Consider the following 20,551-nt stretch of genomic DNA (forward strand, 5'->3'; position numbering starts at 1 on the left):
AGTTTCCGCTCTCGCTCGCAAGCTCGAGAAGCTTTATTAGCAAAATTGCTCGGGAAGAGGCTAAGACTATAGGATATAATTTTTATCTCGGATAACAGAGATAATGCGAATAAAAGGCAACGACATGAAACGAGTTGAAAAATCGAGCGTGATAATATTTGTCGTACTATAGTCTACAAGCGGCGCTCATCTTATCAGACAGACATCGCAGTACACATTACCACGTTTACACAAGGACTAGTTATATCCGGTTTAATCATCCGTCGCTATAATCATAAAGCAAACACAGGCGTTACATAAGTAAGAATATCTACCGTCTCTAGCAACTTATTTCCTGCCGCAATTAAGGAATTCCCGTTAAAGGACTTCCCGTTTGCTCGATTAATCTCCGAGAGAAATAAATCGCATTTTTTTCCTCGACGCTTACATCTCGACCGTAATTATAATTTAAAGATAGAGAAAGCATAGGGAGAAAGGTGGAAACGGGCGCGGAGAATAAACGATCGCGATATGACAGTTCGTCAAAATATTTGCACGCAACCATCCGCGCACCGTCCAAACAGTCAACACAAGAAAGATCCGGCGCGAGATCGATGCGGTCGTATTTCAGACGGTGCGTGTACGCGTTCGCGCGTATATGTGTGCGATGGCCGAGATAAATACGGTGCCGCGCGTTTAATCGGTCGCCAAGTAGAAAGAGCGAGCAATTTCGAAAGGCACAAATACACGGGGAGGGAGCACGAGGCACGTGCCGGAGCTATGCGCGTGCGTCAGCTCGTGCGTCGTTATTCCGCACACACGGCGGCACACTCGACCGCTGTATGTATTTTCGAGGAACGTGATATAAGCTCCGATGACGTCCGTGAATTACCATCACCGAGCGCGATCGACGCCTAACCGCTCGCCAGCCGGCTTTAATGGCCTTTGTAGACGGCGAGACTAATCGCCGATCCGTGGAAACGCCGCGTCTCTTTGTTTCTCGTTCTCTAGGTGCAGCGCAAAATTATTCCCGACTATACGTTACTTATGTAAACAGCGCCGTCATCGCGGATGAATGTATAAATAATTTCAGATTGGATCTCGTATCGAATGTGCAAAATTGCCATTGGTAATGACCGATGACTTACGGAAGATTGCTGCATCATTATCGTAATAATTCGTTTTAATGACGGGGAAGAAAAATGATGGAACGATCAGTCGTAACATGAGCAACCGAGGGAACTCGACCGAAAAAGAGCGATCGAAAATTCCATTGGGAATCACAGACGTCAATCTCGTCAGGAAAGTTCGATCGACTCACGGCTTCGAAGTATCCCAAGGGGGGTCCCAGTCGTCGTTGGTGCGCGCGTCACAGAGGGGACCGAAGTCCGGAGTGGGGGGGCCTTAAAGGGTGCCGTCAGAATTCGATGGTAGGAGTAAGCCAGCGTCACGCGCTAAGTCTCCCCACTCGATGCTCGCCACTGAATACCCCACCACCAAGGACCAGCACTAAGCATTCTATCGGCATGCCATGCTCCGACGGTACGATAGAAGACGTTCGTCGCTCGTCGAGTTAGTCGAGCTCTGACGCCAGTCGCGAGCGGTCGCACTTTGGCGACATTCGACAGGAAGAAACTCGAAAGAAGTTGAAAAAGAGCGCATACTCTTGCGTTGCTTTATCTCGTCTCATCATCGATTCATTATCGAGTTTCACATCCGTAGCGCGGTCCCTTCAATTGCCTCGTGCATTGTTCAAGAGAGGGAGAGAGGGAAGGAGACATTAAGCGACTTGGATTATCAGTGAAGTGATTGACTTCGATTTTAAATAGTGCTACGTCGACGGGGATTATTTGACTTGGAAATTTTTTGAGTTTAGTGATTTTGAGAGTAAAAGATAAATTATGGTGGCTGAAATGGGTGCCACGATGCCGACGGGTGGAATCACCGTCGGTGCAACGCCACCCGCGCAACACGTGCCACAGGAAGCTGGCCAGCCTCCGGCACAAACTCCGACCACCACGACGACTACGAGAAGATCAGGAGAAAATCGACGGGTTAGTGTCATCTCTTGGATATCAAAGAATTTTTTCATTTCAATCTTCCATTGCAACATCGCGTGACATTGTCTACACTTTTAGTAATTAATTTGGATTTTTCGTGATACAAAAAAGAATCGCAATTATTTATATGTTACAAAATTAACGCTTAGGATAAAATTATTTTCTTTTTAATTGTGAAAATAAAGTGACTGATGAGATCATACTTAATATTTAAGTAAACCAACTCGGAATTTAAAAAATGAATAAAGCATCACTTATTTCATACTTCACATTCTTCTTAAGAGATCAAATTGCTTAGCTTCAATAATTTTTTAATCATTGGTTTACAATAATTATGTTAATTTTGGTGAAACAATACTTTTAACATTTGAAAAAAATATTATTTTTTCACCACGTCATACGCAACGATAGCAGCTTTAAATTATTTTAAAGATTCTGAGAAAATTAATTAGAAACGGAAAGAAGGAAAAAATTGAAAACGGAAAGAAATAGAAGAAAAAAAGGATATCATAAAAAATGACATAAAGTAACGATTACTTTTGTTAATTGTAATAGACTTACTATTATTAGAAAGATACTTGTGTTAGATTGTTATAATTCTCAATGATAAACCGTTATTAAAGGACTTGAAATGCCTATCTTTTTGAATTTTTTTCAACATGACATTTTATTGTTTTATTTTTCCGTCGCATTCATCGATATACATTTCTTTATATACTTTATTTCTGACTGACTGAGATGTTTATGGGATTTCTATTATTTTGGAAAATTTCTGTTCACAGAGCAATAAACCCATTATGGAAAAAAGACGCCGAGCCCGTATCAATAGCAGTTTGAACGACCTGAAAACCCTCGTACTGGAATCTATGAAAAAAGACGTAAGTTCTTACCATTATCATTGTATAGAATACAAATTTCAAGGACACAATAATAAAAAAATAAAGAAAATTTCTAAATTTTAAAAAATTTTAATATAAAAAATTTATTTCTTGAAAATTATCTTTCATTCTAGCTTTTTATTTTTTCCTACTTCCAATTTTATATATCCTACGCATGCTGCTAATAATTTCAATCAATCAGATCGTCTAATCATTTTTTTCTCTCGTTCCTTCTGTTACAGCCGGCAAGACACTCGAAACTCGAGAAGGCTGACATTTTGGAACTGACCGTGAAACATTTGGAAAACCTTCAACGACAGCAGATCGCTATGGCCACTGCGACAAATCCGAGCATCCTCAACAAATTTCGCGCCGGTTACTCGGAATGCGTCGCCGAAGTCAACAAGTTTCCCGGTTTGGACGCTGTGGTGAAGAGACGTCTGATGGCCCATTTGGCCTCATGCCTAGGTCCGGTTGAACCCAGTACCAACAACGGCCAAGCGACGACTCAGCAGCCTGTCCAACCGGCGCCACCGACGACGCAATTGCAAGTGCATATCCTGCCCCAAGTTGACGCAACCCCGCGGATTCAAGTTCAACAATCGAATGGCATTTTTTTCACTAATGCCAACGGCACTGGCCTGCAACTGGTCCCGACCAGATTGCCGAACGGCGATATCGCCCTGGTACTTCCGGCGGGAGCGAAAGCCGCGGGCCCGTCATCGCCATCGTCGTCCCCGGCGCCGAGTTCACCCTTACCAACTCTGATCCCGATCCCTCAAAGAACCGCCAGCACGGCCTCCGCGTCATCGTCGACCTCGTCCGCCAGCTCGACGTCCACGTCAGCGGGGAGCCCGGTAGCGTTCGAGGGACCTCCTCCGGCGTTTCGCGAGCAATCTACCACCTACAGTCCGGCCAACAGTCATAGAGATGTCGCGACATCCCCGGCGAACGGTTACACCAGCGACCCGGAGTTCGATCCACGCGTCTACAGCCCTCCCCTCCAGAAACCTCTCGCGCTCGTAATGAGGAAGAGCGTGGTGCCGGCGGTCGAGGATAAGCCGTGGAGGCCGTGGTAAAAGGAAAGGAGAAAGAAACAGGCACGTGCGTGATGATGATAAGCGAAGTGATATAGTGTCGATAGTAGAATCTGAAGAGATAATCTGAAGTGCTAATTTGAACGTGCCGATTTACGCACCGCGCAAAAAATTTCGCGGGAAAAAAAAACATGTTCCTCAATAACGTAGATGATTGTAGACGCGCGATCCCATCCGTAGAACATCGCAAGGTTGAAGGATCGTTAGAAGACACGAGTTTATTCCTGCGCGTACACGGTCGGCCAGTAGCCAATGAGGCAGCCTTATTAATAGTGCCTTGTAAATATGTCTAATTTTGGTGTGGCGGAAATGAACGCAAATGGTTGCTCTGAAGTATCGTGGATTTAGTCTTCTGTCTTTATCTCGCCTCATCGTTCTCCCCCCTCCTCTCCTTCCTCCAACATCCCTCGATCCTTGTACATAAGTTATATAAATTAATATTTTAAGTGCCTTATGCAACAAGAATCACCGAGGTCTTCCATTCTGTTTCTTGTACGTAAAATACTAGATGATTTGTGTAACATTATACCATTGTAAGTACGAAGAAAGATTTTAGTTATTACGATATTTTTAGGCTTAAGATTTTTTAAGTTTAAGAGCAGCGTGAGAGAAAATGTGTATGAATGTATATATGCGAATTAATGGCGCGCGAAGGAATACGTTATTTATATTTATACGAGTGCAAAGAGGTTATATTTATAATTCCTCTCTATTATGAGAATAGACACCTGACGCTTACTGTGGCAAGAGCATCAAATAAATGTTGATCTCTTTCTCAAAACATAATTTCTCTGTGTTGTTCGTATTATAAATTAATCAACCAATTCCTCCACTATCCATTTTCCTCATAATCGCTTATTTTTCTCTCATTTCGTTTAATCTAGCCGAATAAAATTACGCGCGCGAAGCAAAATTATATTTATTATTTTTTAAATGTATTTATTATTTTTTAAATGTATTTATTATATTCTTTAATAATAAAATCTTGAAAACTATACAATGCATAAGTTGGATATAATAAATCTTTAGCAAAAAATGCGGACGAAAAAAAAATTTTCTATAAGAATCCTTCGAAAGAAATACCCGCGCTTCCACTAGACTCGCGCCTCCCGAGACGTCCGACACGCTGCACGTCTCGCGCGAGACTGACCCTGCTCGTCGGCCGCGAGATTCCTGCGCTACAGTGTCGCCATCTGACGGCGAAACCCAACGTCACAGCCAAGAATGAACCGAGCCTGGCGGACCACCTCGCTCCCAACTCGGGCCCAAAATCTCTTCCATCCCTTCTACCCTCTTTGCTTAAAGTACCAAATGCCAGAACCTGCTGCCTCCTACTGAGTTTTGCCCAAACACCATAGGATCCTTGCAGGACCTTAAAGGACTCGAATTTCTCTCTCATTCGATAATAAAGATTAGGACAATTTATTTCCATCACGTTACGTATTGTGTGTGAGAAATAGTATTTCACTTTCTCTATTTCTCTTTTCTTTCTTTAACGAAAATATCCAAGCTTTATTATAGCAATTTATTAATCAATTATGAAAAATTAGTTCTCGATTTTTATCAGAGATTTGCGAAACGATTAATTATATCGAATTAAATTATCGTTCCAAGAAATTAAGTCGGAATGTTAATTATTGAACGCCATCAAATCTAATCTCTTAACTAAACAAATAAGAGATCGATGATTACCACGTGCACTTTCTCTCGTCAAATATTAGTAATTTTCCAACAAGCAATCGACACTTACCGCATCAGTAGTTTAAAGTAGATAAGACAGTCTCGATGTGCAAACAGTTACAACATCTGCTTAAATATCGTGCCTAACAGTCAACATTTCGTTCATTTGTATGGATTTCCTGTATTAAAAGTGTATTCCTGAATCTACAAAATTATCTAATCGTTGGTCTAATTTATTCTACATAAAAAAGCACTTATTACAGATTAATATCAAAAATATTTAAAGTGCCTATTATTTTTTTTTGTATTTTTTAAATCAAATTTTGTTAGTTTTTGTATTCAATTAATAAAAAAAATCAAAAAAATTTAAGAATAATACTCATCATACAAGGATATTTTGGCTGAAGTAGAGAGAAATTTTTAAGCATTACAAGGAACGTACATTATGATGTGATTTTCGCGAAAACCGCGAAAGTCTAAATTACGATAATGTCCTCCTCTGCAGGCAATAGCGTTTCTGGTATAGCAATTTGCGAGGTAGAAACGGAATGCAGGACCGTGATGCCACACGCAAAACATGCCAAATGACAAGTTACATAGCATCTTTCTTTCTTTTCCATAGTATTCTTGACGTAAATCGGCGCGTGAGATGCCTTTTTCACCCTTTCGAATCAATTCTTATGAGCGGTAAATGCAGCGTATTAATAATTTCGTGACATAAAACATATCCATAAAAAAATAACACGTTCTCAAAATTATAAACCGGATTCGATATAAATGACGTAGTTAATTAACATATAAAAAATCTCGCTATCAGTACATTTTATTTTGATCTCGATTACGAATCCGGGCGGCGCGAATCTAACACATACATAGAAACATTTATCTGACCACTCGTTATCTGCGATTATATAAACGTTTCGAGAGGTCTCTTTTTTTCTCTTCTCGCAAGATATCTCTCTGCGCGAGTTATATCTGTATATATTTTTATAATAGAAAGAAAAATTTGACCCCCACCGAACAAGATGGCGCACGCGAGACTAACGATGATGAGCCTCTAGACGAATACAAATTTCGCTATCCTGTAATCACGTACTTATTTTTTTCTTCGCCTCCAGGCAACTAGGCCTAATGATCATTAGGATTTGACAATTGCCGAGGATTGTTGCGCACGAGCGCGATTTAATTATATTAAATCTACTCTAATTTCATATATTACGCGTTATTTGGAATCGCGCCAAAAACTGCATTCCTCCATAGCAAAGACGGTCTCTCCGCTTTCGGCGAAAAGAATTATTATAATGCGCTCATTAATCTCACGGCGAAAGAATTGTGAAGGTGGACGATCGGAGTTCTCGTGAAATTTCTTGCTCGTCGATCTTGAGTTTGCGTCGACTGTTTTCTTCACACTAGAAAATTCCCGCTCGCGCTCGTCTACATTTAACAAAGACGTCATATATTGATATTCTACGGCAAGCGATCGAGTTGCCGCGAAGCGAAGGTCGCACGTGGTACGGATTCATTATAATTCACGACAATTCATTCATGTGGTTGAAAAGGTTAATTATTAAGCGTAAAAAATCCAGTCGCGCCTCTTTGCAACTTTTCTTGTGATGCCTGTTATCTTCTTTAGATTATAATTCGAATTGAAAACATCTCGATACGTTATGCATATGTGGTGTGTAATTTAAATAAAACATAATTGAGCCGAAAATATCACTTGTAGGTACCAGTTTTTGTTACATTGAATAACACTTAATATTGTTTAAAAATGTAATATATACAAGTAGCGTAGAAAATTTATTATCATTATTTAAATTTTTAATGATAGTTGCACAAATCGCGCGGTATTTCCCGAGAAAGCTATAGCCACACGTATTTAATCATAGTCCGAAACCTGATTCCATCCGGCTCGGAAGAGACGCGGATCTTTCCCGGAGCGAACCTCTCTGGGTATCCTCCAATCGTCTGACAATCAGCTGATTCCTAGAACCACGCGAGCGCGCGTTAGCTAGCTTGTCGCTCCGGCTTATAGCTCGGTCGCGGTCGCGTGGTTTCAAGGACACGGCAAGGTTGACACGCGCCGCCACTCACAGGCGACTAGTGAGTGGACTCCGATCTCACTCGCACTAATCGATATGTTCTGTCTTTCGCATAAGCGTCGCAGTATCGCTGCCAAACTTAAACACGGATTTCGCGCCGTACGGTGCCAGAATTTCGAGTGCCGGCTCAAAATCAATAGAAGCCTTGAACAATTTGATATCTCTATTATATACATGTCTATTTGATATATTTATTATGTATGGTACCTTATAAAAATATATAAATTTTACATTTCGATATTTCCTCGGAAATTTTACATTTCGATATTTCCTCGGAAAACTATTCGACGTGTGTGTCAAAATAATTTTCATCAAAAAAATATTGTTATCACTTTGCAAATATGTTTTAATATAATTATCGGCAATAAAACGCGACATTTGCGCGACGGCAGTTTGCCCGCCGTCTCACGTTTTCGATGATGTCAAACTTTTTTCGAGCCACTCAGGTACTAAGCATCCCAAAGCGGCGCTTCGAAAGCGCGGCTCCGTATAATGGACCGCGGGCCCTTTCGCGGCATCCAACAAAAAAGAAGTTTGGCATTTTTGGACGTTCCACGTGCCGGAGAACGCGCGGCACGACAATCGCGATTTCTTTTTCGCCTGCATTAAACCTACGTGATGCACATAGTCTGCAGCATAATCTGCGGTTTTTGGTTAGTCAAAATACTTTCAGTTAGAATAATATACTTTTTATATATAATAAAAGATATTTATTGCTAGGGAAAAATCGATAATGCGACAATATTAATATTATAATTAATATTAATATTAATTAAATTTATCTTTGTAATTTTGTTGATGTAATATTGTTTCTTAATCGATGGTTTTGTATTTCGAGGTGCTTATATGACACGCCAGACGCTTACGCGAATAGTTACAACGGGCCAGACGCTGAATAATCAACAGCTAATTGACGAGGATTCAAATATCCCGGATTGCCTGAAGCAGCTGTTGTTTGCGCGAAGAAATAACGACGCTGCTAATTTCCAGACAACGTCAGCGGTCTTGACCTATAAACGTGAGAAATGTAATCTGAGAATTCTCACCCGTGGTGTTATTACCGCTCTTCCGAGACTCTTACGTTCGCGAGTCCTTCTGTTACGGAATTATACAAATATTTTACATATTTTTACAATAAGATACATTCGTCATCCGCACGCGTATTCAAGTTGTGCTCTTATCGGCTCTTATCGAATCGTATATGTGTTCGCGGCTACAATCTGAATACTTTGTCATGTGATTCTTGGGACACCGGATTGCGACAACACGTGCATAAGTGCATTCGTTGTCCTCTTGTAATCTGGTGTCGGCGATATTGAACACGTCGCGAATGGCAGCAACGCGATCTACGCTAGTCATGCTTGGCCATTGTTATCGCGAGCTTACCAGCGTGAAACGGTCGTCCGGAGAACTTTGCTCATCGCGTGTAATCTGACATTTACATAGTCTCGAGTAACAGGCTGAGGCATGTTTCATGTGCTTATCCGCTTTGCCTTGAGCGATATCGGCAATTTCATCGCAAATTCCATTCTGCCACGCGAAAAAATTTTGGAAAAAGAATTTTAAACAAAAGAGAGACTCGTAGCAATATTATATTTCGATATATAATGCCTCTCTCTGCGATCGAGTTACCGAGCAAGTCTCGCGTTCTCATCAGATTTCGCGCTATCAGCTGCCATCGATTCATTAATCACTCTATTATTCCGCGACTGCCATATTACCAGAAAATGAGTGCGAAATTATCGCGTAATTACCTGTCCATTAGCACGATATAAGCCGGAGAGATGCTTTGGCGTTGATCATTTATACAGTATTCGCCTCACGCGCTCGACGAGACACACGTGGACGCAGCGGCCTGTGTGACTCGATAAGGGCGTGATACCATTCACGAGCACAGCAATTTAGGTTAATAACACAAGGCGATGAGACGCGTGCGAGCTATAGAGAAAGACAGACAATGATAGGGGAGAGAAAGAGAGCGAACGAGAGAGGAACGAGTATACGTCGTCGGCGGTTATGATTATTAAGATTATCGTTACTTCAACCTCGCAGCAACAGAGTGGAGAGAGGTTCGAGGAGACGCGTGTGGGTCGAGAAACCGGAGTTATTTATGAAGTGTGCGAGAGAGCGAAGCTGCCGCGGTCTATCTGATGCTCTTATTTCGCTGTTTGTTTCCGATTGCGTAATGCCGCGTTGGAAAACCGCGACACGTGCGTCGCGGAGGCTCGTGCGTGCACGCGCCTACGATGCGGGCGCGGCTTGCGTGCGTGTGCGTAGGTAGAGACGGCGAGAGAATTCGGTATGGTTCGCACAGTGTCAACTTGGATGTACAATTATCTCGCAAGCGTAATCTAAATCTTAGAACCAGTCGTCAGCTGCAATGTTTCGTAAAATGAGTCCTTATATGAGGAAGCAATTTTAAATGTCTGAAGATATCTTATTATGATGAGTGGTTCTTAATAATTTGGACCATTGCATGGACCCACGAATTCGTAATTTAATTACAGTCACCAATCGCCGATAGAGCGCGTGTAAGATTATTACAGAGAGTTACGGCAGAATTATCATCGCGCCGGAGGCAATTCGCATCTGCGATCAACAGCACAATTATACTTCGGTTCCAGTGCATTTCCTTGATCACTGTTGAGCCCGCACATCCGCGTGTTTAAATATACCGGAGAATAAAAAATAAGCGGTAGTGTTTCAATGTAATCCTAACGGGATGCTTGCAATAATTACATTTTCCTCCTCGCGCATTTTTTAACGGTATTTTGGAGGTTTGCAAAAAAATTGAAATTATCTGGATATTTGTCGAAGCCGATAATAATCGATTAAATGATAAATTTTCAACATTCACTATCAATAATTGTCGCATAAATCTCTGACATAACGCAATTTCACGATTATCTTTCTGATTAAGTCTTGAATTAATTCACATTATATTGCAAATTCTCTTTATGGTAAATTATCGAACGCGTGTCCGAGAAACAAAGGCGAACAACGGATGTTATTCCTAGAATGTGCACAAGATAGAAGTTTATTTTCCACTCAGCTCGCGAATAAATCAAACCTCTGGACACTGTTGTTCTCTGAAGAATTCTCGCCTGTTTCTCGGTTTCGCGACGGATTAGTCAGCCGATCGTAAGAGGCGTCGCGCGGAACGATTTCCGCTCTCATATGTTCAACCGAGCCGCAGGAGGTACATAATTTGCATCTTGCCCAATAAGCATTAATCTCGTCGAATTCGATCCGTGCCGCATCCTCGTAAAAATGTCTTCGCAGGTTAATTAAAATCTCGCAACACCGCATAAATTCTCTCTCTCTCGTTGCGATCTTTAATTTCCGCCGTGAGTCCTCGATACAGTTAATTTCCTCTCGAGCTCTTTTGTAAAATATTTCGTGCAATTGTAACAGTAATCAAGAGATGAAGACGACAAGAATTTGAGCAAGACGAAGGCTGATGGTCCTCTTCATAAACTCCTTCTTTTAACGCTATCACGAAAATTTTCATCTCTTTTGTTGCGTTTAATTGCTTTCATTTTTGCTTCTCACAAATACGTTTCTCAAGAACATTCGCAAGATAACGATGCAACGCGATAAAATCTTGATTTGACATCGACGAGCAATCGGAAAAAAAATGCGAACCGTGATCGAGATCAAGCGAAATTAAGATTCCCGCATTCTTTTGAAATGCAAGATCGCCAACGCTTTACGTGCAATGACGTCTTAAGTACACACTCGTACGCACTCTTCGATCAACTGCCTTCTCTCTCTTCTCATTGTTATGCATAAAACAACATAAACAGGAAACGAGTATTTGATTCTTCTACGAATAAAATATTTATACATACATGTTTTTAATTCAACTCAAGATCACCTAGATCACCCGATAGTGATTTCTATTAAAGCAACAAAGATCATATACATATAATTATAAATACAGAATATCGTACATAATTAATTATTAAATTATTTCATATTTTTACAATAAAGTAAAATGTATTATTATTTCATTCAATTCGCCTAGATCACAAATATAACGACGGCGATTTTTAAGACAACTTCAACAGCTGATCAGACGTATAGAATTACATGTGGATGCCGTAATAATTAATTATTAAATTATTGGTTCATTTTTGCAGCAAGGTAGAATATGACAATTTATCTGATCGCCGTAGGAGATAACATTGACGATAATAGAGTTCGCGGGGATTTCGTGAGTTTAAAACATGCAGCGCGGTCGCTTTGCGTGAAAAATTGCCGCTCGTCGTACAAGTCCGCCTCGTCGTTAAGCGTGCACCGTGATCGTCTCAAATTATAGACGAGCCGCGTGTGATATAGACATCGGTGCCGAGAAGATCGTCGAGATGAGAAATTTGTAATTGCACGGCGCGAAAAAGCACGAGACTTTTCGCTCCGCGCTTGCTCCGAGATGATTAAACCCCGAGAAAATACTCCGCCCAAACATTTTGCGTTATATATACGTGTGCTACGCGCGCGTGCAATTATGACACGAGAGACATTCGTCACGAATGCGAAAACGCTTGTACGACAGGTTCTGTCTACGCATAGCAATCCTGCGGATGGAGAGAGTGTTATTTAAGCATGGCATTTAGAGAATGTAACGTTTGACAAATACATATGTGAAAGCAAAGATAGATGTATATTAAAAATCAGTTGGAATATCTCTAACAAATCACCATTCAATGTGATATACGAATATTCCGACAATTATAGATCGATCAACAAGATTAAATCCTCGATCTCTCTCGAAAGCCGGGGCAGTCCCCTTTATCTGCCTCTGGAGATCCGCACCTTGCCGTCTCGACGTCGAGGATCAAACCCCGCTGAGAGCGAACGGGGCCGCGAAATACATTCGTACCCTTGTACGCAGGGGCGGCACCACGGTCTCGTTTCAGGTCTGGATAACAATCAATCGGGAGGGGGGCGGGAAGTAGAATTTGATTTTTGAAAAAAATTCTTTTTACCGGTTTAATTCATGCAAGAAAAGTTTAATTACGTCCACGGGTAAAGTAGAATTAAAAAAATTTTTTTACCGGTTTAATTCATGCAAGAAAAGTTTAATTACGTCCATGGATAAAGTAGAATTAAAAAAATTTTTTTACCGGTTTAATTCATGCAAGAAAAGTTTAGTTACGTCCATGGGTAAAGTAGAATTATTAAAAAAAATTATCCGTTTATGATTGTCAGGTCTGGATTTCCATACCAACTCGTGAGTGAGGGGATTTATCTAGACCATCCCTAGCGGTAGTGCCGCCCCTGCTTGTACATGGGATACGCGAAGCGACAAGGGCCAGGGAAAAGAGTTGGTACGCGAAGATAAACATCGGGGATCCGACCATGTCGCCAAACAGAGCGCGCGTCTCAGCACGTCCGTCAATCACCCCGCGGATTCGACGACAAACATGCAACGCAAGAAGCTGTCGTCCTCTTCCCGTCGCTCCTCGTTCCCGCTGTTCTCGAAGCCGATCCTCTCGCGGTTCTTCTCGTCCTACGCCCCACGTACAAACAGAACATAACGAGAAAACCCTCGGAATACATCCTCGGTCGAGGATACCTCGGCTGTTTTTTCTTCAAAGCTCATCCGTTTCGGACTACCATGCGCGTGGCACGATCATGTGAGACGATTAGATTAAATTGCAGATGTGTATAAAACATAAGAATTATGCTTCTTCTCTTGGATACAGGAAAGAAGATCTAACACGTAACGAATATTTCATTTTCGCAGACAATCGCGCAAGTGACTATTAGAAATAATATCTAATAATAATTGAGAGCGCTGGGAAAAATTTGATACACATAAAATATTAATAGTACTTTACAAGTAATATTTGAATAAAATATTATATCATAAGACAACAAGAAAATGTTATTAAAAATGTGTTTCTTATATACATATATCAAGAAAGTTTTGCCAATTTAAATCCTAAATTTTAAATTTATATGACTGTAACCGTCAAGACGAAATGGAAAGAATGACAAAATCCGGTTTGAAGAGGGACTGCGAATCATTGTGTTCTCGTTCTGCCTCGATAATTCATCCGCAGCAGCAAAAAAATAAATGCGATTTCACAAACCAACATATTTGGTTCGTCCTCCCGCGTGCGTCGACATCCCACGACTTGGCGATTGTTCAAAAAATCAATTCTAAGTGCGAACTTAAATCCATCTTCGCTCGTCTTGAATGATTATTGACGATTTATAAGTATCATTCATCAATGTTATTTAACTTAAATTATTCACAAAAATGATTTGCAAAAAAAATCAATAAAATTGAAATTTATTTATTGAATAAAGAGATAGTGATTGTATTAACGTTAAAAAATATCTATAGAGTTTAATAAAATTGTTCTTTTATATTCCAAGTATAGTATACAACAAGCAACCTTTATAAACGCCTGATAAACGTATGAATATAAACGCGATCATGTCACAAAGCTGTATTTGATTCTGCCGAAATCGTCAAAAAGAGGCCGCGACATCTGTCCTGCCAGCAGGCTCTTCGGAACAGTGTCACCTTATTAATATCTCCCCCTTTTTTCAAAAGACCCTTCGATCGCACAAGAGCCTTTATCCTTGCATCGAGCCCTTGCGCGCAACGTTGGAATCTCTTGGATTGGCGTTTAAACCTGGAACGCGATACGACCGCGGTACGACCGATAAAAAGCGACAGGAATGCGCGGGCAAGCTTCGGGAGAGTCCGAAGGGGTGGGACGTCACCCTTCCGAAACTGGTCAGAGGACACACCGGCCACTGTATCGAATATTGACTCGATCGGCAAGCAGCTGCTACTTCTTTGTACGATGTCAGAACGCAACTCGGTTCGGATCGCGAGCATAGATCGTGGCTCGTCTGTGATCTAATCTATGCAAAACTTGTTTAAACGCAAAAGCGTTGCTCTCTCGAACAGGATCTAAGGGATGATGGATCGCGCGATGAACTCTGCAATATACATCTTCGTAATGCTTATCAATCGGTCACCTTCGTAAGATTCACGTGTCACGATGCGCGATATATATTACAGGTTCTGTGCTACATGCTATGAGATGCTCCGAATTCTCACGATCCTCGTATCGCGATAGAAAGCCCGACGAAGCTTAATTAGACGACAACCTTAAGCCGATCATTGTTAGTATTTACCGCCTTGCATCTCCGTTTTCTTCGGCATCGCCTCGAAGTGGGCCGCCAAGCTCGGCGTAGGCTTAAGGAGACTCCGTGTCCTTTCCTTCTTCGTGTACATACATCTCTCGCGCGATAGCCGGTCGTTCCTTAATAAGCGGCGGCGTGGCGTGTGGGTGACGCGGCAGCACTTCGGCCTCGTCTCAAACAGAACGAATGTGGGCTCGTGCAAACAACGCTTTCCTATTGCGACCTATGGCGCTCCTACACGAACTACCGCGTTTGAACAGGTGTACAGAGTCGTCGAATGACGAGTCGTCGAAACAAAACTCCTCGATAAGCACGGCTATGTTTTCTAAAGGAAACGATAGTCGTAAATACTTCGCGCAATAAGCGAAAGCGACTGTCAGGCGGATTACCATATGCATACAATGCTCGAATTCGAAAATTTTAATGACTGGAACTGCTGAATATTTTTAGGATACCTGTCAAATTTATATTATCATTTTTTTCGGATTTAAAAAATTTTTAAGTATATTAATGCCCCGATATTTCTCTTCGTCTGGCACGAGCTGTTCATCGGCGCGAACCCACACGAGGATTTTGTGCGACGTATCGCCAAATACGACACGCACTTTAAGGCGGCCGAACCCACACTTTACGAGCCCACACGTAGCCGCGTTATGAGACGCGCCGCATACGTACATATGTGTGCATAGCACGTAGGTATGCACAGAGTGCTGATCTCTCTTTTTTTTCATTTCTCTCTTCCTTTCTCAGTTGCTTTTGCGCCCGGTAAAAGTAAACTTTGCGAGCGCACACTCGCTTGCTCGGAGGTGTTAACGATCGACAATTCGTCCGAGCTGACCATTTTAGTCGCAGGCTGATGATAATTTATCGAACAGATTGTAACTAGGTTTTCTCCGACATTCCTTAAAAGGCACGCTTAATATTCCTGATATAAATCTATTTTTCTGAAAAAATCTATTTTCACTTTAAAATTTTTACTTCATTTAAAATTTGATACATTTTTATATTAAAGAAAGAGAGTAAGCAAATATGTGTATAACAAAAAATGATACACTTTACGTCCAATAGATTGGGGCTTTGCTTCGGATGCGGGATCTTATTTAATTACTTGATCCTTCTCTAAGGGAGAATCAATTCCAAAATAAATTTCTCTTTTATAAATAATTGCGCGCTTTATGAAGATGATACATTCAGAAATATATGGCTAAGCTTATCCCGATTTAAAATCCGATCGTTCAGTGGTTCTCGCCAAAGTCTTGCCCGTACTATATTATCCACGAACTAAATTTATCGACAAGCACGAGCGGTGGTATGTCGACATTGATGGGAGCAGCCTCCGTCACGTCCGTGTAATCCCGAGCGGAGAAAGAAGCTGGGGCGAAATAAGAGACGCGTCACGATGAAGACAGAAAAAAATACGCGGATGAGAGACGCGAGAATGCGAAGAGAAAAAGAGAATGAGGATGGTGTACATTCGTATCTCGTGTCGCGGAAGAGAGGAAAAGAGAGAGAGAGGACACCGAGATAAAGACGGAGACACTCCCACACCTCGTGCCGCGATAAGCCGCGTCACGATGACGGGCGTCGTCGCTGGTGGTAGTGGAACGCACGCGAAGCCCCCGTGTGTCTGGGTAACGACCCGATCCACGCGCACACACACGGAGACGATCCCACGCAGCCAAGGCAACATCGACGTGCGCGCGTCCCACGTTCGCTCTCGAACGACCCACTCTCTCACCTCCGACGTTTCACGAACGTGCAGCCCGTCGATCAAATGCGCTTCCGAGCTTCTCGCCCGCTGCGAGGGGGCTGGTTGCTGAATTATTTATGCAAAAAAGAAAATAATACGTAATTATCGAATATTATACATGTAGAAAAATAATTTCAAGTTCATATTTTTTATTATGTCCAGTAAAAGTGCATAGAAGAAGAGGAAAATGAGATAGAAGAGATGCCTATTCGATTATGAAGTAATAATTACAAGTTGCTTCCTGAAATTTTGTTTATCTCGTTTCTTCTCTGTCTACCTGTCTAGCCACAAAGACCGACACACGGTTGCGCGACCGATGAATCCCTCCCCCGTCGGAAGAGAAGAGCTTGTCAGAAATAGTTCGACCCAGACTGGGCGTCGTCGACTGTCTCGGACGAAATGAGCTGCGGGTACCCGTGTACTTCTTTTTTTTTTTTTTATTGAATTCCGCCGAGCGATGTCTATTGTGTTCGACAGAAGCTGATTCACGCGATCATGATGGCCCCGTATTATGAAACGGTCGCATCACGATTCCCCCACGTTGACGGATAATATTGCGAAATATACGTACAATTGACATTATTGTATTTATTTTTTTAATTAGATTTTATCAAGAATATTATTTTTTAATTTAAGTTTTAATATGACTCTGATACATAAGCTCTAATGCATTAAAATCATGACGCTAAAAATGAACTGATTTATAATAGATATATAAAATTATTTAAAAATAGATCTTTAAAAATATGTATCATTTTCATATTTTTCTAAAAAAAATCATTAATATTTTTTAATAATGCAGCGTCAATTTCAGATCAAGATTGAAAATAAGGAACCAATTTTCTTCATAAAAGAAAGAGTCACGAAATTGTTTGTCTCTTTGTTTCTCTCTTCCTAACAAATATTAAACGATAAAAAGACATGAAACTTTTCTCTTACCGATTATCGCAGCATTTTCAGCTTTGCGAGTTTGAAACGGCACGATTACCAAAGATAAGCTATCTTAACAAAGTCTTAAAATTTCTTTTAATTATTTAAGATTATAAAGATTCATTAATAGATAATATAATGTTCTCAACATATGTTCCTAATGATTTTCGTCACCTCGGTTACTTAAAAAATAATGTACAATTATAATGTCTTTTTAATATAGCAAAACTATTATCTCATCGATCGAAATCTCTTGTTGTTCCATTCTTCAAGTAATTTTTATAAATTAAAATAGAACTCTATTGAAAGCCAATTTGATTAGAAATCTATAAAAAGTGTGACATTTCGCTCCGAGGTAAATTGTCATCCAATTAAGACATCAAGCGCTTTGAAATGAAATGAACCGGTAGAAACGGTAGAGAGTGGCGAAAAAAAAAACAAGATCGATGAAGAAAGAAGAGAAACGAGAGACCGTTAGTGATTGAAAGTGGTGGAAGAGAAGGTGGCACCAAACTTGGAATACACAGCTGCCGCCCAGATTTGTCGGCGGATAATCACGTGGCTTTCCCGCAAATGGCGTACTGGACAAGCACGACCGCATTATCGAACAGTGTTAAAAAAGAGAAAAAAATACGAGATGCATAAGTCGCGTCAGTGCGACATGCGTGAGCGGAATCTTGTAGTAGTCGCTGCTTCGCTTTCGCAAGCGAGCGACTTCGAGAGACTCGACAATATTGGAATCTTACTGTTGATGATTCGTTTTCAGAGTATCCTAGATCGGGAAATTATTTCGAAAAACTGTTGTTGCTTATCATTGGCCATCGTGATTAAATGTTACTTCGAATATTACTTGATGTATGATTAAAATATATTATAAATTAATTATAAATTAATTATAAATTAATATATAATTATTAATTATAAATAATTATATATAATTAATAATTATAAATAATTAATTATAAATATAATATAATTATAAATTTTAACGAAACGATTAGAAGATTTTGAAAATTACACATCAAGAAATCGTGTCAAGAGACTTGATATGGCAGTATAAGGCTGATTAACAAACAAAAAAATAGTAAACTTTTGAAACTACATTACACTTTCAATTAAGATAAGTTTGCCAATTGCTGGGATAAAACGCGACAAAAATCACTGATAGTAAAAAGAAAATAGACTTCTCTTTATTCTATGCACGAATCACGTAAGACATGTTCAATGCGTTTTCCTGTTTATCCAGTTCGTTCAATTGACAAGATCACATGGTAACTCGTGAGGATGACAAAACATGCTTCACATGGCAAATTTGACGTAGAGCATGGAAAGTCAGCGACTCAGCGTCGAATTAATTTCGATTTGAATGTGATTTTGGTCAGGGACGAGTTCCGTGGGACCGGATGTAAAAAGTCGTGCGGTTTAAGAATAATTCATTCGTTCGCGACGAACAAATGAAAACGAATCCAATCAGCCGTCGAAACGTAAAAATATAAAATATAAACCAATTACGCGTTACATATATGGCATATCTCTCGACGTTAAAAATTCGTCCGCTCTTTTCGCCGATTCTCATGACGGAGAGAGAGCTCGCTCTTTCGCATTATTCTAGATTTATTTATTATAAAATTATTGATCTCGCAACGAATCGAGATAAATAGATAATAATCCAGCTATAATAATAAAAAAAGAAACAATCTACTTGTATCGCGTATGCGATTAAACATTGAAATATTCTAAACTCTCGTGCGGCGTGAGAACGCTCGCTCGCTCAAGTATGCGAGCGGACGTCGGTCGGGACAAACCTCTCGTGAGAGCGCGCGAAGGCTCGCGGAGAAAAGAGCCGCCGGAGAGAAGGAGAAAAAGAGAAAGAGAGAAAAAGAGAGAGGAAGAAGAGGGAGCGTGTGCTGCCAAAGGTGGTGGCGAACGTGGAGGTGGAAGTGGAGGTGGAGGAAGGAGCTGGGGCCCTCTTAGGAGCGACTCGTGAGAGCCGTTCGTCTGGCGGGAGAGAGAGGAGTCGAGAACCCGCTTAATCCCACGCGACGGCTCGTGGCTCCTCGTGGCCGACGCGCGTCGCGTCGCCCCTGCGTCGCCCTCTTTGTCCGGTCGAAGAGGCGGGAAGCGGGAAGCGGTGAGAGACGAGGAGAGTGGGATATCCCGGCTTAAGGTCGTCGCGAACGTCCGTGCGACGTGGCGCGGCATGACGCGACCTCGCCGAGCATTTAAATGGAAACGTAAGGTAAACGCGCCAATTAAGGCCGCATTTGGCAGAGCTTTGTGCATTAGCATCACGGGTCGCGGGGGATCGGAGATCGGTGGGAATGTTTTACGCTCGAGTAACCGGACGCAAATGGACATGATCCAATACAAATTGATAAGACTTTATTGTTAATTAAAGAAATGTACGGCAAATTGCGGATTTAAGAGGTCGTTTCAGACTTGATAAGGATTTTTTATTTTATTTCTTGCGAAATTATATGACGAAATAATTTCATTGCACGAGAGATATTATTTTCGTCGTAAAGAGAAGATCTTAACTTGAAAATTGTCTAATTTACATATGTATATTGAAAAACGATCGCCAAAAAACGTACTTCGGGTTATGTATATGACGCTATTTGCAACTTAATATAATCGAGGATAATGCTATCGTAAAAAGCGAAAATTATTCCCCGACTCGTCTCATTCGCGTGTAAATGAAGCCACAAATTACTCTTTAAGAATCAGTTTCGTCTGACGCGATGACGCGTTAAGTGTCGATTCAGCTGAATCAATATACGGAGGAAAACACATTTTCAATTCTGATTCGCGGTCGGAGATCGCGTGGGCACATCTACGCAGGAAATACTCGCGCGAGGAACCTTGAACGGAAGAGCGAACGCGGCCAATGACACAAAGAATGCCA

General features: G+C 41.1%; 1 protein-coding gene across 1 annotated transcript; it reads left to right on the top strand.

The window, feature by feature from the left end:
• The first annotated feature begins 1,492 nt into the window (after positions 1-1,492).
• On the top strand, positions 1,493-4,800 carry LOC105256258 (protein hairy). The gene is made up of 3 exons (XM_011266028.3): positions 1,493-2,033; positions 2,822-2,917; positions 3,160-4,800. The coding sequence occupies exons 1-3, from the start codon at positions 1,881-1,883 to the stop codon at positions 3,994-3,996; spliced, it is 1,086 nt and encodes a 361-aa protein (XP_011264330.1). The 5' UTR covers positions 1,493-1,880; the 3' UTR covers positions 3,997-4,800.
• The last annotated feature ends 15,751 nt before the right edge of the window (positions 4,801-20,551 follow it).

The sequence above is a fragment of the Camponotus floridanus genome, unplaced genomic scaffold, assembly GCF_003227725.1.
Source record: "Camponotus floridanus strain SB8 unplaced genomic scaffold, Cflo_v7.5 scaffold78, whole genome shotgun sequence".
Classification (NCBI taxonomy): domain Eukaryota; kingdom Metazoa; phylum Arthropoda; class Insecta; order Hymenoptera; family Formicidae; genus Camponotus; species Camponotus floridanus.

Bases quoted from the DNA above. Each gene is read 5' to 3' on its own strand.
- LOC105256258 (XM_011266028.3), top strand. From the start codon at position 1,881: ATGGTGGCTGAAATGGGTGCCACGATGCCGACGGGTGGAATCACCGTC. The intron at 2,034-2,821 runs GTTAGTGTCATC...TTCTGTTCACAG, and splicing joins GATCAGGAGAAAATCGACGG to AGCAATAAACCCATTATGGA. The intron at 2,918-3,159 runs GTAAGTTCTTAC...CTTCTGTTACAG, and splicing joins TGGAATCTATGAAAAAAGAC to CCGGCAAGACACTCGAAACT.